The following is a 19,828-nucleotide window of genomic DNA, read 5'->3' on the forward strand; positions in this document are numbered from 1 at the left end:
GACGCTGGGACCGCAGCAGCGCCGTGGTCTCGTGGTAACGTGAGCAGCTGCGGAACGAAAGGTCCTTGGTTCAAATCTTCCATCGAGTGAAAACTTTAATTTTTTATTTTCAGTTTATGTGACAAACTCTTATGTTTTCATCACTTTTTTTGGAGTGATTATCACATCCACAAGAAAACCTAAATCGGGCAAGATAGAAGAATCTTTTTACCCATTCGCCAAGTGTACAAGTTAGGTGGGTCGACAACATATTCCTGTCATATGACGCACATGCCGTCACCAGTGTCGTATAGAATATATCAGATGTGTTTTCCTGTGGAGGAATCGGTTGACCTATGACCTTGCGATCAAATGTTTTCGGTTCCGATTGGAGAGGCACGTCCTTTCGTCTACTAATCGCACGGTTTTGCGATGCGGTCGCAAAACACAGACACTAAACTTATTGCAGTGAACAGAGACGTCAATGAACGAACGGACAGATAATAACTATGCAAAAATAAAGAAAGTAAAATTTTCGCTCGTGGGAGGACTTCAACCAAGGACCTCACCTTCTGCAGCTGCTCACTCTACCACGGGACCACGGCGCTCCTGAGCTCACTTTGTCCTTTATGTTGCCTATGTGACCAAGACTGATGACCAGCTTGTATATTTTGCTTATTTTTTCACAGTTCCACACAACTTCTTCCTGCTTTCTCAATTGATCTGTGTTCAGTTTATCAAGGCCTATCCACTGTGCCAAGTTATACCTAAATCTGAGGGGGGTGCGATGTGGAGGTTCCCTTGTCAGAGCCATTTGAACCATTTTTTGAAATGGAAATTCTGACATCGGCCGCACTCGGGCATCGAAAAGAATTCAGTGGCGAGAACTGAAAATTTTTGCCGTACCGGGACTCAAACCCGGATTTGCCTCTTCGGCTATCCGAATACACTTCCTGTCCAACCCAAATTCCCAACTTGTGGCACACTATTTACGTGGCGCCCCCGTCCCTGTTGGACGGAAAGCGCTCCTTTGATAATACTACTGCATAAACCTCAACGTCGTACATATTTCAAATTGCTCTCCTCTAAAATTTATTGTGGTCTGCTTCACTTCTGGTTGATGAATGCCGATGCAGTGCCAACGAGAACTGGCCGCACTCTGCCGCTATCTCGCCGCCAGGGCCTGGGACGCGTCTCGTCTGGTACATCAGGGGTTCGGGAGTACCAAAGTGACGTCAGCCTCGAATCCGGCAGTCCACACACAGCCGGCTGATAGGCGACCGGCGATAGAAGAAACTAGGAAGTCGCTATATACGTATGACGCTGCGGGCGTCCCCTAAGCGATAACCAAGGTACCAGACGCTTCCGTAGGAGAGTATGACGTCACTGCCACCTACAGTGCACCGGGGGTAAAAGGAGCGACGTTCAATGGTCGTCTCAGCAAAGAAAAGGACGTCTCCAGCATGACGAAGTATTTTATATAAGGGAACTTCAAAAAGAAACGAGCCGGAGGCATAATAACAGAAACCAGTACCTGTGCTGTTGAGACACTTGTCCCACTGTGACACTAGGCGCAGAATGGCTGTCTTTCAAAATTGCCGGGGCTGCGATGTTAACCACTTCCGCACGTACAGCTAGACGTCGTCGTCCGAGGTGAATCTGAAAGGTTATGGCTCTGAGCACTATGGGACTTAACATCTGAGGTCATTAGTCGCCTAGAATTTAGAACTACTTAAACCTAACCAACCTAAGGACATCACACACATCCATACCCGATGCAGGATTCGAACCTGCGACCGTAGCGGTCGTGCGGTTCCAGACTGAAGCGCCTAGAACCACTCGGCCACATAGGCCGGCTGAAAGGTTATGTTGACGATCTTCTTTGACCAAGATGGCCCCCTTCTGGTTCACTTCCTGCAGCACTGGGCAACAGTAAATCCCCAGCATTACTCGCTAACCTTGACCACCCTTCGCCAAGCGATCAAATGAAAACGACCAGGCAATCTCACCCGTGGGGCCATTCTGCTACACGATAATGCAAAGTTTCCTACGGTCAATACAGTCGCGGCACTCCTGAAGAAATTCAAATGGGAGGTTCTCGACCACACTCCATAGAGTCCGGACCTCTCCCCCTGTCATTACACCATTTTTGGCCCCCTTAAAAAGGCTCTGAGGGGCAAACGATTCCTGCAGTTATTTTTTCTGTGTTCTTGTCTGTTAGCACTGACAATTCTATGTAGAGGGCCATGGACACGGGTTCCCAGGTAGATGCCGTGTTTCTTGACTTCCGCAAGGCGTTTGATACAGTTCCCCATAGTCGTTTAATGAACAAAGTAAGAGCATATGGACTATCAGACCAATTGTGTGACTGGATTGAAGAGTTCCTAGATAACGGAACGCACCATTTCATTCTAAATGGAGATAAGTCTTCCGAAGTAAGAGGTATTTCGGGTGTGCCACAGGGGAGTGTCGTAGGACCGTTGCTGTTCCCAATATATATAAATGACCTTGTGGATAACATCGGAAGTTCACTGAGGGTTTTTGCGGATGATGCTGTAGTATATCGAGAGGTTGTAACAATGGGAAATTGTACCGAAATGCAGGAGAATCTGCAACGAATTGACGCATGGTGCAGGGAATGGCAATTGAATCTCAATGTAAACAAGTGTAATGTGCTGCGAATACATAGAAAGGAAGATCCTTTATCATGTAGCTACAATATAGCTCGTCAGCTGTACGTGCGGAACTGGTTAACATCGCAGCCCCAGGTATTTTATCAGAGAGCCATTCACCGCCTTGTGTCACAGTGGGACAAGTGTCTCAACAGCCAGGGTCAATACTTCTAACGTACAGGTAACGCTTTCTGTAATTATGCCTCTGGCTCTTTTTTTTTTTTTAATGCCCCTTATATTTTAAGCATCCGCAGCTGTTAAAAGGCAAAACTGTGACAACAATATGGTAATTGTGAGTCCGCCTTGATGCAATATACTTTGTTATTTGTTTACTTATTTATTCCCCAAACTAGTTTCAGCGACAGATATCGCCATAATCAGTGGGCTCTTAAAATCTAGAACAGGAAGAAAGTAGCATAGTTATACAGACACTATAAAACATTATTACATTTTTGCTGTTCGTTTTTTGAAATATAGTTTTCTGTGGATACTTTCATACTATCTTATTTATTGTACGTTATGGAATGTTTTTAAGAATTGTTGTCGCTGTTCTGGCATATTTTCTGTGCTTTTTCTTTTGCCGTTTTTCTCAGCGTACATCATGTCACCTGCAGCTGTTTGAGCGGCTTTTAGTAAGCAAATACTACAAGGTGAACTTATGTATGTCAGCGTTATACACTTAGAAGAACGGCAACAGGAAAAGCACAGGAAATATGCTGCAAACAGCAGCAAGAATTCTTAAAAACATGCTATGACGCACAATAAATAAGGTAGTATGAAAGTATCCATAGAAAACTCTATTTCAAAAAACGAACAGTAAAAATGTAATAATGGTTTGTTTGTATAACTACGCTATTTTTTGCATGTTTTACATTTAAAGAACCCACTGTCGCCGGCCGGGGTAGCCGAGCGGTTCTAGGGGCTACAGTTTGGAACCGCGCGACCGCCACGGTCGCAGGTTCCAATCCTGCCTCAGGCATGGATGTATGTGATGTCCTTAGGTTGGTTATGTTTAAGTAGTTCTAAGTTCTAGGGGACTGGTGACCTCAGCTGTTAAGTCCCATAGTGACCATACCATTTGAAACCCACTGTCGATGGTGATATTTGTCGCTGAAACTAGTTCGGGGAATAAATGAGTAAACAAACGATAAAATGTATTGTATCAAGTCAGACTCACAGTTCTTATATTGTTGGTTTCCATGCAAACACGGACCAGATGGAAGAGCTCCAAGATAAAGTTATTACTGACAAAACTGTGGTAAATAAATATAATGAAGCGAGTGTATACTTCATTACATGCAATGACTGACGTAAGAAATATATAGGGAAAACTGATCGGTCATTTCGAAAAGATTTCACTAACACCTTAACTTCAATAATCCCTGATCTGCCTTAACAACGCAGACAGGAGTAACCGTGCAGGGCATCATAAGCCATTCAGAAAATTTAAAAATACTTCATAAAAAAGAAAAAAAAGCTATATTCTAAGTGTATTAGAATAAGCAGAAATTTTTAGGTAGAAAAAAGAAATAGCGCAGTTCATTACTCTAGATACCTATACTGACGCGTTTTCCAGAGATCTTCAGTCTTAGTTTATATTCATAGGATATTTCGATTTGATACCAAACCCATGAAATACAAGCTTCAATTAACACAACGAAATCCAATGTGTTGTCTCCTCAGAATTCGATATGAGCACGAAAGTCGATAAACATCTAAAACGTTCGAAACTTGACGTGTGCCGGCCGGTGTGGCCGTGCGGTTCTAGGCGCTTCAGTCTGGAACCGCGTGACCGCTACGGTCGCAGGTTCGAATCCTGCCTCGGGCATGGATGTGTGTGATGTCCTTAGGTTTAAGTAGTTCTAAGTTCTCGGGGACTGATGACCAAAGATGTTAAGTCCCATAGTACTCAGAGCCATTTGAACCAAACTTGACGTGTGTACGTCATAATTATTTTACGGAGAGGTATCACCGTGGCCAGCCTAAAGTCTCCACAAAAGGAAGGTGTATCGATTGATTTGAAGAGAGAAAGACAGTTAATGAATAACAAGAAAACAAGAATGTGTTGTTCGAAATAAAATATCGAAGATGGCATTAGTAATAAGACTAGACAGAAAAAATACTTACCCAGTGTCCTCGGTACCTAATTTCCTTCCCCAGAAATTTACCTATGGATTTTGTTTCTCCAAAAATTCACCCAAACACACATTTTCGCCAGAATCGCGACAAAGAAAAAATCAGTCTTGAGTCGCTTGGCATGCGGGCGCCCGAACGGCAGCGCTTGGGCATTGTAGAAAATAATCCTGCGAAAGAGCCCATTCTCAAAGAGGGAACGAACACTAACGTGAGACCAAATATCTAGCAAAGAGAAAAAGTAGGAACAGTGCACAGCTCTTACCCTGTACAAAACTCAGACAATGAAGACTATGTAAATACGTAAAGAGCGAGATGCGAAATACCAAGACATGCGAGTCTTCCAGAAAACAAGCGATTAGTAAAGGAGTACAACAGACTACGTCATACCGTTATCGATTGCAGCAGCCAGTAAAACCACTAATCACTACCAACCGAAATACGATCATACATTTGGCTACGCAAGTCGCAGCATTCTTTAGGGTAAATTTAACATTGATGGCTTTCAAGACACAAAGAAAAAGTGAAGCACATCCTTTTCAATAGATCAAAGCATCATGTCAAATAGCTCATACGTTTTTTATCAAGAACCTTAAAATGAGTAAGGAAAAATTACTACTGTGTTTCGTGTGATTCAGTGTTGGGGCCGCTCCTGTTTGTGTATGCGAGGTAGTCAGAAACAGTCTGAAAAGCTTTTAAGGATATTGCAGGGTAGGCTTTGCTGAGAAATAATATTCTTAAGAAGAACATTCGATACGCTCCGCCGTTTCCGAGTTAATTAGCGTTGAAGTTAGCTAATTAGGCCGCTGCGGGCGCAGATTCAAGCGGCCCACCTGAGACGGTGCCGACAAACATGGTATTCGTTCGGTTTCTTTAAGGATCGAACCCGAGCCAATGGCTGGGCAATCTCTTGCGCCACCATTTACGCTGTGGGAACAATTGACACTTATTGTATCTGACGGGCCTCTTGTATCTATGCCTGCAACGACCTGACTGGTTAAATTGCAGTGCTAATTAACTTGGAAACGGCGAAACGCTTCGAATTTTTTGTTAATAATTATTTCTCAGCACAACCTACCCTACAACACCCTTACAAGCTTTTCAGACTCTTTCTGACCACCCAGTATACAGAAAGTCCCAAAAAATGCCGACAAACTTTAGGGACAGGTTTCTTACACCAAAATAAGAAAAAAGTCCAATAAACAGGGCCGTTAGAATGCGTAGCCGAAAAACTTGTTAAGGAGAAGAGATGTGTTTCGCACTAATGTCATAGCCCTTAAAGCATGCATTTTAAACCCGATGTTTACTGCACATTTTTTTCTTGTTTTGCTCAATACTTCTTCCCCACAAAATATTGAAGATGAACAAATGCTCGTAGCACTTAAGGTATACATTGTAGAGCCCATCTTTAGTAGACATGTTTTACTTATTTCTGGCCGGCCAGAGTGGCCGAGCGGTTCTAGGCGCTACAGTCTGGAACCGCGCGACCGCTACGGTCGCAGGTTCGAATCCTGCCTCGGGCATGGATGTGTGTGATGTCCTTAGGTTAGTTAGGTTTAAGTAGTTTTAAGTTCTAGGGGACTTATGACCACAGCAGTTGAGTACCATAGCGCTCAGAGCCAGCCACTTATTTCTGTACAAGGAAACTGTCCCTACTGAGGTTCGTCGGTGTTTCCTTGGGATGTCCTGTGTATCTTCTAGAGTCTCTTTCCCGGCTGTAACATTTAGTCGTCCAGCATGTCCGTCTGTGACGCTTTCTTCTTCTTATTTCTGTGCATATCTTAAACCGCAGCTAGCACATGACCGATTGCATTTAGCACAAAATGCAATTCCTCTTCACTTTTGGTTACATCTGCTGTATCATCAGTCAATCGTGTTGTGCTATTTTCCTTCCCTTACTAAACAATAGCAGTTATTCACTTATGCTAAATGAATCTAAAGCTACAAAAATTACAGCACCACAATAAACTCCGAAAGACAACCTCATTTGCATTTTGAACATATTTCTCCACTCCATATCCACAATACACAGTTGTCTCTCACTATATTTATATATGCCATCCGATTGGCGGCGCTGCAGTGGTGAAGTTGCACAAAAAGCGTGGGTGTTTTCTGACTCATTTTCTTAGACTCCCGTATAACTTACCTTTAATAGTAAATAAAACGAAAAAGTTTCTTTAAAGTCAGTAACACCATTAGACTGTTTTTTTATTTGCAGTGCTACATTTACACGATCATGGGCTCGGCTTCAAAGTGCCATTATCAAGTGGTTTAATGTCATAATGTAGCTAAGATGGCATACTGTCGTATTTAAAATACACTATTAGACACATTGTCTAAGGGTCAGTGTGTCTAACAGTGTATTTAAAATATGACAGTATGCCATCTTAGGCACTATATAACATTAAAACACTTGATAATGGCACTTTGAAGCCGAATTCATGATCGTGTAAATGTAACACAGCAAATAAAAAACAGTCTAATGGCGGTACTCACCATAGAGAAATATATTATGACTGTGACCCCACATTGCGAAAAAATTACTAAAACAAAATAGCAACAAAACCTACGACAGTAAAAATAAGAAGGGACCTCAAAATTTATTGCTCAAGGTGTCATCCTCCATTTGCTTCAATCATTCATCCTTCGGTCAGAAACCACCGAAATAATTTTGTGCTGTGAAGACTGCCTCGTAGGATCAGTAACATTATACGAGGACTGTTCGGAAAGTAAGGTCAGATCGGTCGCGAAATGAAAGGCATTGTGAAAATCGAAAATGTTTTATTTGCAACAGTTAGCTTCAACTTCGAGCTACTTCTGTAAATAGTCGCCACTCCGACTTAGACGTCTGTCGTAGCCTTGTACCAACTTTCAAATCTCCTCATCACAGGAGCCACCTGCTTGTTTATTTCCACCAATTCTCTACGCTGTGCCATAATGTTGTCTTCATAGGTAGCTGTTCATGTGAGCAGAGGTGAAACTCAAAGAGAGCCAGTTACGGTCTGTATTGTGGGTGATCAAACACTTCCCATGGAAAACGGTGCAAGGAGCATCTTCATTGTCCTTGCAGAATGCGGCCGAGAACTGTCACGAAGAACGAAACGTGTGACAGTTACGTTATGTGGGCTGCATGACATTAGGCAAAATCTCTCACCAGGCACTCATACTTGACAAAAGCTTCATCGGATCTTCGCTGTTGTTTCCATTTCGTGCTTACTTTTCGAATAGCCTTCGTAATTCGCACCCTGGCAAGAAAAGTGATACAAGTCGAGAAACAGCAATTTTTAAGAAACTTCCTACCAGATTAAAACTGTGTCCCAGACCGAGACTCGAACTCGGGACCTCTGCCTTTCGCGGACAAGTGCTTACTAGATCAGAGACGAGGTACTGACAGAATTGAAACTTGAGTCGTGCTTGGGTAGCTCAGATGGTAGAGCACTTGCGTGCGAAAGGCAAAGGTCCCGAGTTCGAGTCTGTCCGGCACACAGTTTTAATCTGCCAGGAAATTTCATAACTGTGCACACTCCGCTGCAGAGTGAAAATCTCAATTTTTAGTTTGTCACTGAAAAATACACGTGAAGTACCCAAATGTGCACAACCAATATAATGGGATTCAGTGCCAACAATACATACTTAAAATTTAAGGGAAGCTTGTAACATTTCAGTATAAGTATTACAAAATTAATTCTTTAAGTCAAGTTTTCTCAAGTACTGCATTTTTGAGTTGTGTCACTGTTCTTGTCGGGGTGCAAAATGTGAAGCTATGAAGGATTCAGTGCTGATATGTTTAGGAGGTCAGAGGAATAATGTTGCAGAGACACGTTTTAATTGTAATTTTATTTGCATATTTTACTGGCGACAGGATTATGCTGAAAATACTATACAAGTTCATTTGCATGTTATTACTGTGATACTTGAGGTAATGAGCTGGGTCCTGCAGCTGAATGAAACACAAGTAGACAGGTTTGGACCAGACAGAAGATGCTGTCTGGCAAGCGTGGCCAGCTCAGAGGGCGCTGCAGTGTGCCGGGACGGGCGAGCTGGTGCCGGCGTGACGCAACTGGTAGTCGAAGCTGCCCACTACCATCAGCGCGTAGATATTGGCCACTGAAACACAAGGTATTCAGGCCATAAGGTGTCATCAGACAGGCCGACGCAGGTGCGATGGTGAAAAGTGCCGGTCCAGTACATAGCACAATATCCTTTCTGGACCCAACGCAAGACTTGTTCCAGATGATTCAACTATTATTTTAGCCGACCAGTTTTTACAAGTACAGGCCAAAAGAGGGGTTAGTTGTTGTTTGCTAACCGTCCTCTGCAGCTGAGTTCACTAACGCACTCAGGTACAGTAAGCCATTTCCACTCCTGGTGGTCGAATATTTTCACTGCCAATGTTGGCCCAGCAAGGGGAGAAGTGGTGATGGCGTAAAGTCCCTGATTACCAGTCTGTGCAAGTGTTCTGCATTAAATTCCAGATCACTGCACAAGTCACTATGGAGTGAACGTGTGACACTCTTCATCCATTCTTTGGACGCTAAGTTTGGCTGCCCCCTTGGTGCTCACGGAGAGGAGTACCTGTGTGCTGGCTCTAGGTTTCATCCTCTCCCTTCCCTTCATCCATAAAAATTCAAACCCAACACTACACTGAACTACGCTACTCTACTCGTCATTGTCATCAACATGATACAGGTACACACTTGACACTTCACAACAGGTCGGAGGCAGGCAATGTCAAACCACTTCCATTGGAAGGCCGCGTGGGATTAGCCGAGCGGTCTAAGGTGCTGCAGCCATGGACTGTGAGGCTGGTCCCAGCGGATGTTCGAGTCCTCCCTCGGGCATGGGTGTGTGTGTTTGTCCTTAGGATAATTTAAGTTGTGTGTAAGCCTTAGCAGTTAAGTCCCACAAGATTTCACACACATTTTTTCCATTGGAACCTTGTGAAGAGTGGTTATGCTTCTGCTCCCCAGTGCTCATTTCCTGAGTATTGGACTATTTTGACTTTCGAATGTATTTTAAGCCTCTAGCCTCACCATAGACCCTTCCTTCGTCTGATCACCGTCATCACCACTACCTGCACCACCACTTCGAACACCCCATCCATATCCAATTCGACACTATCCTTACCATCACCAATTCCTTTTACCATCATCATATCTTACCAGAACCAACAGCATCTGCCCATCACTATCGTCGCAAGCTCCTTCTACCACCACCACCACCACATCTGCTTAACATCAAATCGCTACCATCACACCACTGTCATCACTGCCTCCACCAATTCTCACCGCCACCTCTCACCACTGCCACCTCTTACCACCACCTCTTAACGCCAAATCCAGAGCTACCATCACGAACTCGTTCTGCCACCACAATAATTTTCAACGGAACCTCCATACAACCACCATCACCACATACAGACACCCCAGATCCACATCTTACCATCACCAACATCAACAATTAAAATTACTACCACCACCATTAAGAATAACAACAACAACAACTACTACTACTACTACTACTACTACTACTACTACTAATTCTACCAAGTGACTGACTAGAATTTGTTTATTCACTTTTCTTTTCTTAATACTGCAGTTTGTTGCGACAGGCAAATACTTAACACACAGCATTATAGTTTTTAGTGGCAGAGTACGTCATTTAATGTTGCTTGTATGCTTCAGCTGTTGTGTCCTACAGACCCTTAACATTCATAGTCTTTTACTGGTTGTACTGAAATACGTTAATACCGTAAATACCCACATGCCACTAGTGCCATATTTATTTATGATTGCAGAAGGCCATTTTAACATAGTTACTCGATTGTGTAGCGCAGCAGTACATTAATTCAGTAATAATTAAATATGTGACTTGAACAATTATAATGTGTCCACAGTAGATGTTAATTTCAAATTAATGCAGCTGGCCTTTTCCAAATGATGACGAGATGATGGTCATGCCCAGTTGTTGGGGAAATGTGCAGTATTTGCTTCAAATGATTTGGAAGAAACCATATCATGGCGCATGGACCTGGTAAAATGCTCAAGTTCTCCTTACAAGTCGATCATTTGCCACCGAGCGAGATAGCGTAGTCATTATCACTCTGGACTCGCATTCTGGAGGACTGCGGTTCAAATCCCCATCCGGCCATCCAGAATTTTCGGTGATTTCGCTAAACCGTTGCAGGCAAATACTGGGAAGTTTCCTTCTAAAACGGCACGGCCGATTTCCTTCACTATTATTTGGTAATCTGCGCTTGTGCTCTGTCTAATGACAGTTGCAGTTTGCGTATCTTGATCACACTTTCATTTTTCAACAACCTTACGCGTTTTGATTTTCCGTCATTTTCAAAGGCCGAGTTGTGTCACTCATCTAAAACCATTCATTAGATACAATATATCACGTCAACATTCTCGATCACGAGACAATTGCAAATCTCATGATCAGGAATGTTGACGTGATACAATGCATCTAATGAACGGTTTCAGGTAGCTGACTTAATGCTGACACTGAAAATGACTGAAAGTCGAAACGCATAAGTTTGTTGAAAAATAAAAGTGTAGTCAAAACATAAGAAAAGTTATTAAAAGCTTAATGACAGCGTTGCCGACAGGACGTTAAATCTAGTCTTTCTTCCTTTAATCATTTACTATCATCACAGTCATTATTTCAATTACTACTGGTGACATGACATCAATACAGCTTAGTCATGTTATAATAAAATTGCATTAATTCTGAGCGAGGTCTGACCAATGTGCCTTCGCTTTCCTGTTACACACACACACACACACACACACACACACACACACACACACACACACACACACACACACAGAGAGAGAGAGAGAGAGAGAGAGAGAGAGAGAGAGAGAGAGAGAGAGAAAGAGAGAGAGAGTGCAAAAAAGAAGAAGCTGTTGAATACGTTTTCAGTTTCCTTCTCTATTGCAGTGTTGAAAGGCTATGCTTTTTAGATGTCCAATTTGTGTATTATGCTGTGGGAGATGTGGCCACGTAGTGAAAAAATCGGATCCCCCTTCCGTACCTCGTTTTCCTAGAACGCTTGCTGCAGCCAATAAAGATCACCAGTGTGGGCTACATACACTTCTTCCCCTGACTGCCTGAGTGGTGCAGAAACAGATTTCGTCCACGCTACTGTGAAGACGAGTATAAAAGCTTCCGTTATATATAGCTCGGACCATGCCTACTGTGTGTTCTCCAACAGCTGGCCCAAAAGTTCTTCACATTACTTCTTCTTTGTCTTTCGTAACCTCTGATACCATTGGAAACTGCTCGATGAGTCATTCAAATTCTCTCTATCAGGTCGCTATACAGAACTCTAATTTCGTAAATCATGAAGAGAATATTGTTCATTGGCGTGATCTTTGACGACAATGAAATTTACATTGTTCGATTTTTCCTTTCTTCTACTATATATACCGCATTTCGGAATCATCATCGCATACTGCCTTGCGCCATTTTCTTCAATGTGTGTCTCACCGCTCTTTGTAATGTTCGTATCGTGTCTCTTATTAACGGCCATACTTAGTAATTATGTTCTTGCAGTATCATAATTCATTCAAGCGCAGTAAATTTTCACTGACCAAGCGATGAAAGAACACCTGAGGAAACCTTTCCCGTATAATCTCACTTGTATTCAGGTGGTCGAGGATAATTTACACAGATTTTCATAGTAATATTTTACTCGCCTTTTAATTCTATGAAGTCCATCAGGTTCAGTAAGCCATTAAACAGCAGAGACATAATTTGCAGAAACCTGATAATAAAATTTAAAGCTGAAAAGAAGACTACCACGATAATCAAGAAAACAAAAAGGATTTACAGCATTTGTAGAATAAACAGTACGTTAAAATTCCAGGGCATCAACAACTCCGTGAAATTCCTTTCTAGAATAAAAATAGTGTGCCACAAGGAAGCCTTGGATTTGGAAGTTCTGGCGGCTTACCACTCAAATTTTTCATTTCTGCTAAAATATTGTTGAATACATAATGTTCAATACAGATACACCTTTCTGTACAAAAGTTAAAGAAGTATTGCCACGTGCAAATAGATTTTCTGCGGTGAATGTTACTGAGTGCATGTGGCATTTCATTTTGAATGCTTTCAAATAATGAAATTAACCCGGTCCTGACAAAGTATATGTGCAGGGAGACCAGCCGTGGGCTAATGCTTTAGGAAAATCTCTCTCTCTTTCGTGTACAAACTAAAACACTTAATACGGCGTCCTGTTCTAAATGTATGCAAAAATTCTCGATTGGTTATCTAATGCTGGGAGAGGGAAGGGAGGCGAGAGCAGACATGTTCATTCCTGAGAATGCAAACTCGTAAGATCAAAATGTATACACGACAGTCATAATTCGAATACAGTGTTCATAAGAGAACTCGACCTGTTGTGAGTGAAGCATAAGTGTCAGGAGCAGCCACAACGCCGGTGTCTGTCGTCTACGTCCATACTGTGGTATTTCCTGTCATCTGTAGAGGCACTTGTTTTGTATAAGGCAAGCAAAGCTACGCCCTTTTATGAAGTTAGCATTTCCAGCAACAACTTTTGGCGTGTAAGTTAAAAAGAAGAATGTTTTTCAATTTCTGTATTTTCTTTACTACGCAGTCTGTACCAGGTGACTTTGAGATTAACAAACATAACATTTACCATAGTAAGCAACAAGTGTTCTCGCTACAGTCTCGAGTCGGTCCTCAGACTGAAACGAGAATCTTTTATCTCAGAAGTGACATTGGAATAGCTGATGTCATAGCATCGAGAAGACGTTGGGATCGAGAACTGCAGTTTTCAGTTCTCTGACAGCCCAAAACTACGGAAGTAGTATTGGAAAGCTCTATTCCAGTATACCCTCTGCTTGACCCCACCAGTGGCATACTAGTGAGTGTTGTAATGGGTTGATGGGTGTTGCGATTATTCAATGTTTGACTTTCCTGTACATCACGTTCAGGAATACTCCAAATCATGAAACTCCATACTATGACGTCACATTTCTCGTCCTGGTCCACGTTCACGTCTTCGAGCACGTTCCAAATCAGGATGGCCTTGCACAGGATTGAGCGATCTTCTTCTCCCACATTTTCCTCCTGATAGAGTTCTCTGTTTATGAAGTAGTGGCCGATTGCGCGAAACGAAATTGTAACATTCCTTTTTCTCTTAATTGCATCCAGACTTTAAAACATTTTGCATTAAAGCCATCGTCAGACGGGACGTGTTTCTCTTCACTAGGAAACGAGCTGGTTCATTACACGGAGCGTAACGTATTCTTAATCGCGATTTCACAACGGCAGCTCTCTGTAAAGGAGGTTGTGCGCTGTAAAGTGTTACGCATGAAATTGTTACGTTAGTTCTATTAAAACGCACATTAGCTCCTGCAGCATTGGGCATCTACCCCTGCTCTGCCTGCAACCCGCATTTCAGCAAAGTTACGTGGGCAGTCGGCTTGTTAGGTGACAACGCTCGAAGGCTTCCACGTTCTGACAGCCACTAGACGGCAACCCCAGCACGGGCAGTGGTAGCTGGCCCCAGGGACTTTCTCCTAACGCAGGCTACGTGACTGGAAATAGGACCGGCTCCATTCTGGCGCCAGGGTCGTGTTTAGGACAGCGCAAAGCCCGTGAGTGACAGTACACTCTAAGTGGGTTTCCCGAGTCAGGCGCCGTGTATAGTCACCTTTTATCAATCTGGAACTCACTTCGGAGCCGCCACAACGACGATGCCGAGTTTCGTGTGAATACTTCTGCGAGTGGACGTGAAAGAATTCTGGACTCTGTTTTCATTAGCGATAAAGAGGACGTGACTACGTCTTCGTCATACTGGAACTTTAATATTGGACTGTCGTTCAGGGACTTTAACTTGAATAGAATTCTGAACATTTATAATTAGGGCTGTCCTGTCGGGAATTTAAATTTTTCTGTCCTACTGCTTTCTGTATTTACTAGTTATTAATCTTTCCCGATATTATGTAAGTCTGCAGGCTTTCGTGGCCGTTGTCACTGAAGTTAAAATCTTCTGGGTTATTATGCCGCGTCATGTTTCTTCTAAAATTTTCCACGTGTCGACCCCTCTGCTGGGATCTTCCTCAGGATCTTTTGGTGTCCGCTACTGCTAGAACACTGTGTTCTAGCAGTAGTGGACACCAAAAGATCCTGAGGAAGATCCCAGCAGAGGAGTCGAAACGTCGAACATTTTAGAAGAAACATGACGCGGCCTAATAACCTAGAAGATTTTAACTTCAGTTTTTCGATATTGTTTATTTTCTTTGTAGAGGCCTTCTGCCATCGGGTTATATTTATGATAATTCTTTCTTGTGACCAGATCCGACTCTAGTTTAGGACTGAGATATTTGTAATCCCTTCTGGAGCGTAATTTCGGTACCTTGTGCGCGAAGACTTTAGTTTTGAACTGTTAGTAACTGTTTGGCATTGAGGTCAGAAGATTCTATTTCGTAGTTACGTAGTGACCACAACCGGAAATAACTGTGTTGATTGTGTGTCAGTTTTTTTTTTCTTCCTTTATAAAGGGTGGAGCCCCTCCACACCCTCCCAGACTTGGTGACCATCTCAAAAGATCTACTGCCACCTACGTATTTGTTAGTTCCTAAGGTCGTTATATGAGTGGTCGATTGGTCATAAATCGATCGCACTGTCTTAAGGGTTTCGGTTGGGTTTCTTTGTGCAATACGGCTTCTCTAAGTTGCCGGTTGGCCAGCTAATTTACAGCTGGCAATGCCGGTTAGCTTCGCTGTGCTGCAGGGGCTCTGCAGTATTTGCCCTGTCGGTGTGTTGCTGCTACCCATAGGTAGTTTTTCGGACTGTTGAGGTTCCACCTATGGTTGTGTTGGTGGATTTGTCTCAGTCAACTTCAGATTTATTTACTTTTGAATACATTGTGGGAGTGAACAGTGATCAATGTGTTACAAATATTTAGTATCAAAAACAGTCCTGATCACAATTTATTTATTACGGTGACCAGTTTCGACCACTACTGTGGTCATCTTCAGACCAATGAGTAAGAACCTCCTTCACTAATGAGTAGTGATTTACCACCAGAAGGAGGTTCTTACTCATTGGTCTGAAGATGACCACAGTAGTGGTCGAAACCGGTCACCGTAATAAATAAATTGTGTTCAAGACTGTTTTTGATAGTAAACAACTTCAGATTTATTTTATACTGGCGCCTTCTTTTCTTGATACTTTATCTCCCTTGACCATATGCTAGCACTGTTATGACGTCACACAAGTGGAGCAGCTCCACCGGTTCCGCGTGAGGACTGCATGGTGGAAAATGCGCCTCCGGCGGCTGAGAAACTCACCCAGGTAGACGGCGATGGCGAACGCCGCCACGATGCCGAAGGCGGACCCGAAGAGGGCGAACACCATGAGGTCGGCCACGACGGCGGCCACGAGCGTCGCCGCCAGCACGATGGCGTCCACCACGATCCACGGGATCATCAGGCACACGCACTCCTGCACACACCACCGCAACGACACCGGCCTCAGTTTCGGCACCTGTGAAGCCTTCCAGCACGTCTTAATGTCTCACCATTACCGAGTACATGCTTTGAATGGTTATCAAATAACTTGAAACAAAACAGCTTTAAATGACAATTAATTGAAACCCTCAGCTGCCGACAGGTGTTGATATGCCTCGATGGGGACAGTATGTAGAATGTGGACAGTTGGGAATGTGGGTCTCACGGGAAGCGTGCAAGGGCTAAGACCCTGCAGTCGCACTATTCACCTGTGTCCTCGGTAGCTCAGATGGATAGAGTGTCTGCCATGTAAGCAGGAGCTCCTGGGTTCGAGTCCCGGTCGGGGCACACATTTTCAGCTGTCCTCATCGAGGTATATCAACGACACCTGTCGGCAGCTCAGCGTTTCAATTAATTATCATTTATTCTAGAGAAGCTGCACGGTCATCAATGGTATCTGTTCTTTCGAGAACAGTTACTATCTTCATATAAAAAAGCTTTAAATTTATTGTATCTCAAGCAATTTTCTATGATCAGGTGGCATATTTAACAATATATACTGATCAGCCAGAACATTATGATTACCTACCTAACAGCCAGTACGTCGACCTCTGCCACGTATAAAATCGGTGATGCGGCGTGCTATGGAAGCCATGAGGCCTTGGTAGGTCACTGGACGGAGTTAGCGCCACAGCTACTCACACAAGTCACCTAATTCCCGTCAATTCCAGGGAGGGGAAATGTGAGCTTTGACGCCACGTCCAATCATATCCCAGACGTGTTGAATCAGGTTCAGATCTGGTGGGTTTGGGGGGCAGCACATCAATTTGAACTCTCCACTGTGTTCCACGCCAGTGAGCCGACCGGGGTGCCCTAGCGGTTTAGGCGCTTGAGTTTGGAACCGCGCGACCGCTACGGTCGCAGGTTCGAATCCTGCCTCAGGCATGGATGTGTGTGATGTCCTTAGGTCAGTTAGGTTTAAGTAGTTCTAAGTTCTAGGGGACTGATGACCTCAGAAGTTAAGTCCCATAGTGCTCAGAGCCATTTTTTTGTGTTCCACGAACCACCCCATCACATTCCTGTCCTTGTGACATGGCATATTATCCTTACGAAAATGCCACTGCCGTCGGCTAACATGACCATTATGAAGGGGTGTACGTGGTCTAACACCAATGTACGGTACTCCTTCGTCGACATGTTGCCTTGCACGAGCTTCACTGGATCCGTGGATGCCCACGTGAATGTTACAGCATAATGGATCCGCTGCCAGTAAAACGCAGTCTTTGGTTGGCCTTCCCCACAACATTTTCTGTGTGTTCTTCCCAATTTAAGTTGTTCGTAATTGTAATTCCTAGGTATTTAGTTGAATTTACGGCACTTAAATTTGACTGATTCATCGTGTAACTGAAGTTTAACCAGTTCCTTTTAGTACTGATGTGGATTACCTCACACTTTTCGCTATTTAGGGTCAACTATCACTTTTCGCACCATTCAGATATTTTTTTCTAAATCGTTTTGCAGTTTGTCTTGATCCTCTAATGACTTTATTAGTCAATAAACGACAGCGTCATCTGCAAACAACCGAAGACTGCTGCTCAGATTGTCTCCCAAATCGTTTGTATAGATAAGGAACAGCAAAGGGCCTATAACACTACCTTGGGGAACGCCTGAAATCACTTCCGTTTTACTCGATGATTTTCCATAAATTACTACGAATTGTGACCTCTCTGACAGGAAATAGCAAATCCAGTCACATAACTGAGACGATGTTCCATATGCACGCAATTTTACTACGAGCCGCTTCTGTGGTACAGTGTCAAAAGCCTTCCGGAAATCCAGAAATACGGAATCGATCTGAAATTCCTTGTCAATGGCACTCAACACTTCATGTGAATAAAAAGTTAGTTGTGTTTCACAGGAACGATTTTTTCTAAACCCATGTTGACTGTGTGTCAATCGACCGTTTCCTTCGAGGTAGTTCATAATGTAGGAACACAATATATGTTCTATCTAGACAGGAGTGATACCACCAGCAGTCGACCAATGGTGTAAACGCCCAGTAGATGACCCCTATGTTGGGTTGAAACCGGTTGGCGGTATAATAATAATAAATGCGATTAAGACTGTTTTTGATTTATTGAGTAACGCGTTGGTCCACCTCTGCCTCTTATGCATCACGTATTCGGCTTGGTATCGGTTGATGGAGTTGCTGGATGTCCTTCTGAACTATATCGTACCAAAATACGTCCAATTGGCGTGTTAGATCGTCAAAATTCCGAGCTGCCTATAATGCTCCAAACATTCTCGATTGAGGAGAAATCCGGTAACCTTGCTGGCCAAGGTGGGGTTTGGCAAGTCAAAATCAAGTAGTAGAAACTCTCGCCATGTGTGGGCGGGCATTATCTTGTTGAAACATAAGCCCAGGATGGTTTTCCATGAAGGGCAACAACGTACCACTGTGCAGTAAGTGTGCCGCGGTCGACAATCAAATGAAATGGCACACCAGACCACCACTCCTGGTTGTCAGCGCGTATCGCAGATGGCACTCCATATGTCACCACTGTCTGGGGCGTCTCCAGACACGTCTTCCGCCTGGAATCTCATTGACTGGAGTAGAATTGTCTTCAGTGCTGAGTCACGCTTCGAAATGAGGCCTGATGACCATCAAAGACATGTCTGGAGACGCCTATTTTGTGTGCGTGTGTGTGTGCGCGTGTGGGCGTGTGTGTGTGTGTGTGTGTGTGTGTGTGTGTGTGTGTATGTATGTGTTAGGGCGCTCAGCTACTAAGGTCATTAGCGCCCAGTCACAAACGTTAGTGCACTAATAGCGTACGACCGAGCGAGGTGGCGCAGTGGTTAGACACTGGACTCGCATTCGGGAGGACGACGGTTCAATCCCGCGTCCGGCCATCCTGATTTAGGTTTTCCGTGATTTCCCTAAATCACTCCAGGCAAATGCCGGGATGGTTCCTCTGAAAGGGCACGGCCGACTTCCTTCCCCATCCTTCCCTAATCCGATGAGACCGATGACCACGCTGTCTGGTCTCCTTCCCCAAAACAACCAACCAACCAACTAATAGCGTAGAAAAACGCAAGGGGGCAACACCAGAAAGTACTTACAAAGACGCAGATAAAAAAAATAAGAGTTAGAGCTCTTTGGACAAGTCCGTCAATGTAATAAAACTAAGGTGCTCGAGCGTCATCAGCTAAAATTTCCTGTAAGGTAGACGGCAGACATAGGACAACACGAGAGTGAATAAAACATGGATAACCACAGGGGCACTGCGGGGCGGGGTCACCGGACAACAGGTAGTGGTGGCTAAATCGGTAATGCCCAATCCGCAACCTGGCCAAAATGACCTCCTCTCGCCGGTAAGAGCGTGAGGAGGTCGTCCTAGCCGTCGGGATCGGTTTGATGGCCCTAAGCTTATTTTCATGGAGAGAGGACCAAGCCTCTTGCCACACTGATGAAAGGCGCCGACAAAGAACCCCACTAACATCAGTTAATGGGACACAAAAGGAAGCTGTCGAAGGCAGGAGGACAGCAGCCTTGGC

At 43.8% G+C, this 19,828-nt stretch overlaps 1 protein-coding gene across 2 annotated transcripts in view; it reads right to left on the bottom strand.

Annotated features, from left to right (window-relative positions):
- Positions 1-8,602: 8,602 nt before the first annotated feature.
- Positions 8,603-19,828, bottom strand: part of LOC126424993 (uncharacterized) — a 40,928-nt gene continuing 29,702 nt past the window's right edge. For both annotated transcript variants that reach the window (XM_050087892.1, XM_050087891.1), the window contains exons 5-6: positions 16,115-16,268; positions 8,603-8,891 (exon numbers count right to left, since the gene is read on the bottom strand). In XM_050087892.1, coding sequence (XP_049943849.1) covers positions 8,791-8,891; positions 16,115-16,268 — 255 coding nt within the window. In that variant the 3' untranslated portion in view covers positions 8,603-8,790. The remainder of the gene's footprint in view (positions 8,892-16,114; positions 16,269-19,828) is intronic.

The sequence above is a fragment of the Schistocerca serialis genome, chromosome 10 (assembly GCF_023864345.2).
Source record: "Schistocerca serialis cubense isolate TAMUIC-IGC-003099 chromosome 10, iqSchSeri2.2, whole genome shotgun sequence".
In the NCBI taxonomy this organism is placed as follows: Eukaryota; Metazoa; Arthropoda; class Insecta; order Orthoptera; family Acrididae; genus Schistocerca; species Schistocerca serialis.